The sequence below is a fragment of the Marmota flaviventris genome, chromosome 3, assembly GCF_047511675.1.
Source record: "Marmota flaviventris isolate mMarFla1 chromosome 3, mMarFla1.hap1, whole genome shotgun sequence".
NCBI lineage: Eukaryota > Metazoa > Chordata > Mammalia > Rodentia > Sciuridae > Marmota > Marmota flaviventris.
In genome coordinates this window covers 27,873,178-27,882,697 of record NC_092500.1, presented here as the reverse complement: position 1 = coordinate 27,882,697, position 9,520 = coordinate 27,873,178, and the positions used below count along the sequence as shown (strand labels likewise).

Sequence of the window (9,520 nt, the reverse complement as noted above, 5' to 3'; positions counted from 1 at the left end):
ATAGCCCCTCACATACCAGATATCACCTCTATTCCAAAATAAGCATTTTGTTATCTTCTCACCATTTTTTCTTTAAATACCAAAAAGTGTGAGAAAAGGTTTTATGGAAAAAAATTTTTGGTACTGAAAATATATTCAAGTTTCTAGAAGTCATCCTTACTTTTTAAGTTCCATTGATTTAACATTCAAAACTGTATCAGTTAATTAGCTTCAAAGGAGTTACTGGATGATATGCAGTTAATAAACAGCAGGCAACACTAGGGTGAGACCCTTTTTAAAACTGTTGTTTTTATCGTAAATTAGAGCTTCAAACACTGAGGATATTTTCACTGAAATGACTGAAAAATAGAAACCGGACAATTCCCAAGAATAATCCATGTATTGTGGTTGTAAGAATTCAAATTTCCATGAAATGACCTGCTAATGTCCAGGGAAATAACATGTATTCTAAACACATGGTATGTTTAGCAGTGTATTTTGGTATAGTCTACCAAATTGGGAAAATTTAATCTTACACGTAGGAAAAAATTCTCAATGTTATTACTGACTTCAAGTGATTATTGACATTCAAGTATTTCAAATTGTATTAATATCTTTCCAATGTAAATGTTTACATGTATATCCCCCTGCCCAAAGTCACTGTTTATTTAACTGTAGAGCAAAATTCCAATTTCTGCACTTTCAATTTCCACTTAAATTTCCTTTCTTATCTTCTCAAACCAAAGAATTTCCACCGAGTCTTTAATATGTGGGACAGGGAGCAACTAACCTATACAGCATCCTCAATATTCATTTAGGTTTTTAGAATTTCTGAAATAAGTCTGAAAAATGAGGAAAAGGTCAGCATTTCAATTTTTTGAGAATAAAAATTCATAAACATACCTTTTGTTGAATTCCAGCTTAAGGGATTTTTATGTAAATCTTGCAGGTGATGAAAACCAAAAAGCAACCCATCTCTCTGAGGTGATTAGCCTGTTCTCTTAAGACTATGGATCACCTGCCCTAGGATTTTCTAATTGAACAAGAAATCCATGGGGTAAAATAACTGTTTCTCAAAGGTGGGCAGAATGGAACATTTATATCTTCACTTCAACAGGGAAGCAATGAAATATAATCCTTTGAATATCCCTTTTGGAAGATGTAACACCTTTGTCTTTTATCCTCATTTCATGAGATCATTAGCCTGTGAATGTGTCCATGTTTTGACTCAAGATTTTAAAAAATGTTACTTCTGTTTTCTCTAACACCTAAATATGTATAGACAGATCACCCTGATGTGATCACCCTCATTCCTCATCAATGTTTTTACAGCATGACCAGTGTGCAACTAAGATACCTTATAGGACCTAAGTCTTTTAAGAAAAGTATTTAGCTGAACCTCTATAATCATGACAAGAGATTGATTAAAATGCCAAGATAAGAAACAATTTATTATAGAGAGAAGAAAAATTTCTCATCCAAAATATAGAAATCTGTACAACTTTGCCACAATCAATATACATGAACTGTACAAATTTACACCAGTTCATAATTTACCAAATAAAAGATGACTAACAAAGTTCACAAAATAGATGGTGGTTTGTGGAAAAGACTTTTACCCAATTAAGTACAAGGAAAGTTACAAACCAGACCTCCACTTTCTAAAAATAAGAAGTTTACTCAGTCTTAGAAAACTACAAGCTAGCAAATGTACAGAGAGCTGGCTGGTGTTAACACCACAGTTGAGACAGTGTCTTTTTTAAGGGTCTTTTTTAAAAGCCTGTTGCCATGGCAGATTCTGGTCACTTGCTACTTCCAAAGCCAAAAACACAATACAAGGTCTGACCATTTCCCCAGGTCATGCTTACTAGTTTGTCTTTATGTACATTTATACATATTTAAGTGCTAGGTAAAAGTCTTGTAAAATTTCCAGTACTACCATGTTTAAAACAAGCTTTCCTACTGAGCTGCCAAAAAGGTTATCAACAACAATTTTCAAGTGTAATAGTGCAAATTCCTCTGCAAGATCTACTGCAGAGAAAGGTTTTTTGAAATACAGATTTTCCTTAAAGGGATTGATGTTAAAATTTAGGTATGTCTGGGAGAAACTGAAACCACCCTAGGACTTCACTCCCTAGCAAATAAAGTGATCATTTACTTGGACTCACAGGCTATTAAATCATTGAAAGGTACTGTCCAAACTATGGCACTGTCACTTAAAAAATTTTTTTTACCACTCTATCTTGTGCCAGATCTTCACAGCTGTGACATGGTTTAAATTCCATAATCCATCCCCAAGAGGAGCCCACCCAAAGCAAAAATCAAATTTATCCATCCATTATAAGACGATCCATCCATAGACTATATCTTAACCCGATACAGTCATCATATTGTAGTTTTTGGAAGGGCTTGTTCTGCCCAAGAGAAGTTCCTCCTTACAGCTGATTCTGCTGTCTACCATTTGCACGTTGGTGCTGTTTTGAGTGCTACCTCCTGCTGGTGAGGCTTCATACAGCACACAGATGGAGCCATCCTCTCCAATTCTGTAGGACACTTCGTAGGGGTCAACCCAGAGTGTGAGTTCACTTGGGAGAAGCCTGAACAGCTCCTGACTGCTCAGTCCAATCCGCTGTGCTGCCTGTCCAATCAGAGGATCCATTTTATGGTTGATGCGAATACAACGGTAACCTGATCCCTTGCACGGCTTTTCAGGGAACCAGTGATGTTTATAATGTTCTACAGAAGAAAAGAACAGAGAAACAATGCTTAGATCGGTACTGTTAGCTTCTCAGTTTCCTCCTTCAAGCTCCTTTGAAGAGCGAATATGAAAACTACCAACTTCTAAAAATGTGCAGGATTGTGTTCACTGCTGTGCGCGCGCGACACTGGAGAAAAAGCGGGCAGGGTTTTAGAAATAACACAGCAGTGTGGGACAAAACAAGCTCCAGGAACCAACCGGTTGAGCCGCCAAAACAAGAAGAGGCGCGCAGCTTGGCCAGCCGGGGAGCCGGACCGCTGGACCACACCACGGCCAGGCGGGAACCTGTTTACTTTCTCCACCCCACCCCAGCCACACACAATGGAGTTTATGGCTTTGGAGAAGAGAAACGCACCGGACTATTAACCCCGAAGCGAGGAAAAACAAGAAACCCTAAACCACGCTCAGGGCAGGGCTGTAATTGTGCCGGTGACAAATCCGATGATTAATGGGCAGGGGCAGGAGGTGCGGAGAGACGGCACGTCGGTCCCGAGCTAGCTCCAGGCAGCGGCGCCACTTCCCACCCCGGGGCCGGGCCGCCGACCCCGCAACGGTTGGAGGACTTTGGGGGAGGGGACGTCGAACCAACCCCAGCCCCGCGGCTCCTTTGTCCCCAAATCCACCGACGGTCCTCGGACCGCGACTCCAGCCTCGTTGGCTTTAGTTTCTTTGTTGTGCGTCTGGTTTCTTCTCCCCCTTGGCTGGCAAGCCGAGGTGAGGGGGCGCCCTCGACTCCAGCCCCCAAACCCTCGCCGGGACCCGCCGTTAGCGGCCACCTAGGTGCTACCGCGGGACAGGGGCGCGGACTGCCCGGTCCGACACGGGATGTGAGGCCCACGTACCCCGACGCCCCGGGTGCCCGCGCCCTCTAGCCGCGACCCGCTCACCTGCCAGCAGCTCTTGCAGGCTCTGGCTGAAGGTCTGCAGCTGTCGCTCGCTCGTGAGCCCCTTGGTGCGGAGGAACTTGGAGATGAAGGACACCGCGGCGGCGATCTCGCCTATCATGGTGGCAGCCCGGGTGTAAAAGGGATGCATGGGGGCGGCGGGCGGGGGCGGCCCGGGGCGGCCGGGGCTCGGCGGCGCGGCCCCGACGGCGGAGCGGCCACCCCGGGCTCCCTCACAGACCAGAGGGCTGAGAGGAAGGGAGGGTGTGAGGGGCGGACGGCTACTTTTTTTCCCCTTGCTTTAGAGTAAAAAAGTTATTTCGGAGACAGGAGGCGGCAGGAGAGAGGAAGAGACGAGCGATGGCGGCCCGGTCACATCGCTCGGACCTCCCCAGCCGCCTCCGCCTCCAGCTCCGTAGCCTCCAAAGATTCCAAGAGTTGCATTTCCAGCTCCGAGGGGCGAAGAGATGCTGCCGCCGTGCAGCACTCTTTATAGTGCCGCGGAAAGGAAGTGGCGTAGCTGGAGCGTGACGGCCGACTCTACCCAATCCGGAGATCGCACCATTGTGACGCAAGCAGATTCGGAGCCTGAGGGGGCGGGAAAAAGGAACCAGGGGGCGGGCCCAGAGACCGGGAAGAGAGGGAGGAGCTGACGTAATCCGCTTGTAAACAAATAAACCCCGAGTGGCGGCCGGAGACCAAGTTGCTGGGTCCCAGCTAAGAAGGAAACAGAGGGAGGGTGCGCGTGTGAAAGCTCCGCCCTCCCCCGTAGCTCCTCCTTCTCGCTTTGGCAAGTCCAGGCCCTGGGCCAGCGCATCCCTTTGCAAGGAGTGCGCTGCCTGACTGGAGCTTGAGGCTTAGTGTTGTGTGAGATGTGTCTACACGCGCGCTGGCTGGTCTGGTCGGGCTCAAATCCATAGCTCCTTTCCCATTGCGTACTCGGTGTTTACATGTCGTCCCCGCTTGGGATCTGCGTGACTAGTTCCACACGCAGGAGGAGCGGGTAAAGGCTTTATGTGTGCAGGAACCGAGCGGTGAGGGTACCGGGGAAAGGATAGGGAAATCGCTCTCATGAGGTATCCTTCCCAAAACACCAGACTACATCCTTGGGGAATCCCAGTCCCTTCTCAGAAGAGGTGCCAACGCCATGAAGCCGTTTCTACTCCACACAGGGAGAAGAATGAGGAAATGTCTTTGTCAAAGTTTAAATTGCAAAATAAGTAGGTTAGTAATGCCATTTGTGGCTGCTGTTTCAGTAACTTTGGGAGTTAAAGAAGAGTTGAAACTTTATCGAATCCAGTTTAATGTGTATAGGAAAGCCAGTTATTGAACATAAATGTAACACGGCTTCTGTAACAAACTGAAAACTAAAAAGTCTGCGTATGCATTTAAAAACGTGTATAGACAAAAATAACAACCCCCTCCCCCAGTTCAAATACTGTTTAAGACTTAGAGTTCTGCTAATCTTAAAAAAAAAAAGAAGAAGAAGAAGAAAGAAAAAAACTTTTGAATCTCGAGAGTATTTAGTACACATCTAATTTTACTTGAAACTCTACTTGCAAAATCTTTTGGAAACAGATTGTGGTAAGAAGGCATGAGCCTGCTAAAACGATTAGACCTAAAACAGGGTTAACCTGAACTCCATTAAGGAGAAGGGGGAAAAAAAAAAAAAAGATGAAGGCCAGGCAGGCAGGCAGATGGAGAAAGCAAACAAGAGGCAGAAGTTGAACTCTACCAGATGGAAATAAATATCCTGAGCTTAGTTGGTCATCAATATTGCAAAACATGCCACTTTTTTTTTTTTTAATGCTGAGCCAAAGGGTATAGAAAAGAAGCAAAAGAAGGAGTTGTTATAAAATGGTAGGAGAAAGGGCTTTTTAAAAAATTAAATATATAAACTTTGATTTGAAAGGTTAAATTCTAGGTTATTGTTTTCACTAACACAAAAATTAGTAGTTATGTAGCTTAATGCTTTAAAGATAGTATTAAAAGTATTGATTTGTGAAAATATTAATTGTCTTTGAATAAATACACAAATAATGGTACATAGGTATATTTTTTTCTTCCAAAATTTCTCAGATTGAACGTGCTAAAATAAATCTCGTGATGATGATTTCACTTGGGGCATGAAACCTCTTTTAGGACTTTAAAAAGAGATCAACAAAAGTAAATGCATGAAACTGTCATGGCCTTAGGTCTTCTGGCATTCCTCCTAACCCCACCCACCCTTAATCATCTGCTCTATTTTTTCCCCTTACATTATTAGTCATTTGAGTCTAGATTAGGAATCATATCTTGCAAGCCTGATCTCTAATTTGGATTCCCAGTGATGCTGACCTTAAATGATTCATTTACAAAACAAATAATGAAGTTAACAAAATGCCAGGATGTGAACACAGACTTCTCCCTAGTCCATGTTCTCTCACTATTTTAAACTGCCTGCCCAAGCACTAGTAGGACCCATTTTGAAAGCTTTATAAAATTAGTTGAACAGGGGCTGAGGTTGTAGCTCAATGGTAGAGTGCTTGCCTACCACATGTGAGGCACTGGGTTTGATCTTCAGCACCACATACAAATAAACTTTATTAAAAAATTAGTTAGTTAAAAAAAAAAAAAATGAAACGAATAAAAAAAAAAAAAAAATTAGTTAGGGCTGGGGATGTGGCTCAAGCGGTGGCGCGCTCACCTGGCATGCGTGCCGGGTTAGATCCTCAGCACCACATACAAACAAAGATGTTGTGTCCGCCAAAAACTAAAAAATAAATATTAAAAAAAAAAATTAGTTAAACAGAAGCAAAGTTTAACCCATGTACTTGTGAAGGGTTTTCCTCCATTGAAGATTTCTTTAAAAAAATATTATTCTATATTTCTGTCTTCAACCTTAAGTTATCCTTTTAAGAAATAAATGTATAAAAATTAATTTCATACCTAGGGGGATCTGAGATATAGTCAAAACATTGGAGATAAATATTGGTCCTATATGCAAGCCTAGATAGTGCACAGTTTTAATTGCTAATGTGTAGTTTTCCATTCTGGACATACCTCTATTTAGTAACGTTTTCAGAAGTTTATTCAGGCTTTTCCCTTCTAGGAAACAAGCTGGTATTTTCTGACAGATTTTGAACTACGAAGATACTTTCTCATAATTTTGTTATACTGAACTACAGAGTTTGACTAACTATTTACACAACTAGCTCCTGGCTGTGTATCTTTAGGCAAGTTACTGAAACTCTCTGCATGGTAACTTCCTAAATGAAACAAAGACTGTTGTGGGGACTAAATGGGAGAACTTCAAGAGACTACTTAGTGTGACCAGCACAAGATAAGCACTGAAATATATATTAGCTGTTTATATTATCAGGTAATTTGATAATATTGTCAAATTCATTTCTAAAACATAAAAATTTAAACATTAAAGTATTAAGAATTCGGCCCCCCCCCCAAAAAAAAAAATTAAGTTAGGCATAGTGGTGCACACCTATAATCCCAGCTATTCAAGAGGTTGCGGATGGCAAGTTCAAGCCCAGCCTCAGCAACTTAGACCCTGTCTCAAAATAGAAAAAGCTGGAGATGTGGCTTAGTGGTAAAGTGCCCTTGGATTCAGTCCCTGATAGGTAGATAGGAAGAAAAAGAGAGAGGGAGGGAGGGAGGGAGAAGGAGGGAGGAGAGGGAAGAGAGAGGGAGGGAGGGAGGAGGGGGGAAGAGGGAGGGAGGGGGAGGGAGAGGGAGGGAGGGAGGAGGGGGGGAAGAGGGAGGGAGGGGGAGGGAGAGGGAGGGAGGAGGGGGGAGGGAGGGAAGGGGGAAAGGAGGGAAGGGGGAAGGGAAGGGGAGGGAGGAAGGGGGGAAGAGATAGGGAGGAAGGGAAGGGGGGAGGGAGGGAGGGGGAAAGAGAGAAGGAGGGAGGGAGAGAGGGAGAGGGGAGGGGGAGGAGAGAAAGAAAGAAAATTTTAAAATGAAGCCAGATTTCAAAATAAGTTGGCAAACAAAAGCACCAACATTGGGCCTTGAAATGGTGCTTAACAGTTCAGAAAGGACTTTCTATAGAGATAAATATTGGACAGTTAACTAGAATTTCAAAAGGCCAAGGGTTTATGTTTCCTTATTTCAGATGTTACTAGAACAGTTAACTCTGGACTAACAAATCAGAGTCTTTTCCTGTAGACTTTTTGAGTATTGTGATTTTTTTTAACCAAAAAGAAGGAAAAATAAATGTTTGTATAGAATAGGGGAATGAACTTTATTTCATTTAGAATTTTAGGGATCAACAGAAAATTGAAAACCTTTTATTTTGCAAAAGTTTTTTTTTTTTAAATCACATTACCATGTGCTGTCACTCATTTGAGAAGATGACAGCTTAGCACCCCCAAAATAGGAATGGTATCAGTATCAGAATGAAGTATGAGTTGTTTGTTTTGCACTGCTAGGGATTCAACCTAGGATCTCAAGAATGCAAGGCAAAACCTACATCCTCAGCCCAGCATGATGTTTTTAATTGAATAAATTTAAAGTTATTAAACATTACCTGTTGCATTTCATCATGGCCCTACATTGAAACATCTTTAAGTTGTTCATTTATGAGTATGTTATTACTACATTAAGATATTTTGATATTCATTATATATTCTATTTCTACCACCTGGGGTACCTCTACCCTTTATTCTTTACTTACCAACCATCTGTTTTCCTTTATGAATAAATGTTATTTTTTTCTCCAAGAACCTTGCCCTGATCCTCTAGTTTTCTTCAAGGGTCTACTCTTCTTGTCTTGTCTCTGGAGCTTACCATACAGGCTGAGCATCACTAATCCCAAAATCTGAAATTCTAAATGCTACAAAACCCAAAATGTGAAGGACATGACATCCCATGTGGAAAATTCCATATCTCCCCTCATGTGACAGGTGGCAGTCAAAAGGCAGGCACACAACATACAGTTTATTCAACATTCCCTACCTGAAAAAAAAAAAAAAAAAAAAAAAAGATCTCTCCCAGCCCTCTCCATCTGGGATACATATTTTCCTGCACACATAGATTCTTCCTTGTAAGTATGTCCACAAAGGGTAACAAAATGCCAATTGTGCACCCCAGAGGAACCAAAGGCCAGTTCCCCATGATACCCCATGTTGAGCCAAGACCTGTGTACATTATCCACTGTGTATGTTTGTTTGTTTGTTTGTTTTCTGTAATGTGGTATGAAGATATTATTGAAAACATCAAAAAGCCTGCAGATTTTCCTTTAGGTAAGGCCAGTAAGAAAAAAGGGGAAGCATTTATGTTTATCCACACCGCGGAAGGCAAAGCTATTGGAGAAAGAGGACAGCAGTGTTAAGTGAGGAGCATCTTCCAGAAGAGTAAGGAATGACGATTACACATGACCTCAAGAAACAAAAGGACACGTTATTGAAGCTCTATCTTGAAAGTAATAAACAGAGTTAATGGAAAATAGAAAAATGCTGCATAAAGCTAAAAATGAAGATCTTGATTGTATTTTGAGTTGGTCCATTAGTGTCACAGAAAGCTCATGACACTGAATAAAACAAAAAAGATAAACATGAACTGAAAATGGAAGGAAACCAAACATTTAATAAATTGATTAAGGTAACAAGAAAACCCATGGTACTTTATCAGAGCCCAACAGGGAGTATGCCTATAATCTAGTGACTCAAGAGGCTGAGGCAGGAGGATTGCAAGTTTGAGGGCAGCCTCAGCAATTAAGTGAGGCCCTAAGTAACTTTGTGAGAAACTGTCTCAAAATAAAATGACATGGGATGTGAATCAGTGGTAAAGTGCTTCTGGGTTCAATCCATACACAGTACCAAAACCCCAAAACAAACAAAAAATCCTAAGTCAAGGTGATGGTGATAATAGAAAAGATGATATTAACACTGTCAGAAAGTCTAGA

At 41.9% G+C, this 9,520-nt stretch overlaps 1 protein-coding gene across 1 annotated transcript; it reads right to left on the bottom strand.

Moving 5' to 3' along the window:
• Positions 1-1,409: 1,409 nt before the first annotated feature.
• Btg1 (BTG anti-proliferation factor 1) lies at positions 1,410-4,090 on the bottom strand. The gene is made up of 2 exons (XM_027925518.2): positions 3,625-4,090; positions 1,410-2,715 (listed from the first exon to the last, which is right to left on the bottom strand). The coding sequence occupies exons 1-2, from the start codon at positions 3,770-3,772 to the stop codon at positions 2,348-2,350; spliced, it is 516 nt and encodes a 171-aa protein (XP_027781319.1). The 5' UTR covers positions 3,773-4,090; the 3' UTR covers positions 1,410-2,347.
• Positions 4,091-9,520: the final 5,430 nt, after the last annotated feature.

Bases quoted from the DNA above. Each gene is read 5' to 3' on its own strand.
- Btg1 (XM_027925518.2), bottom strand. From the start codon at position 3,772: ATGCATCCCTTTTACACCCGGGCTGCCACCATGATAGGCGAGATCGCC. The intron at 2,716-3,624 runs GTGAGCGGGTCG...TTTCTTCTGTAG, and splicing joins CCTGCAAGAGCTGCTGGCAG to AACATTATAAACATCACTGG.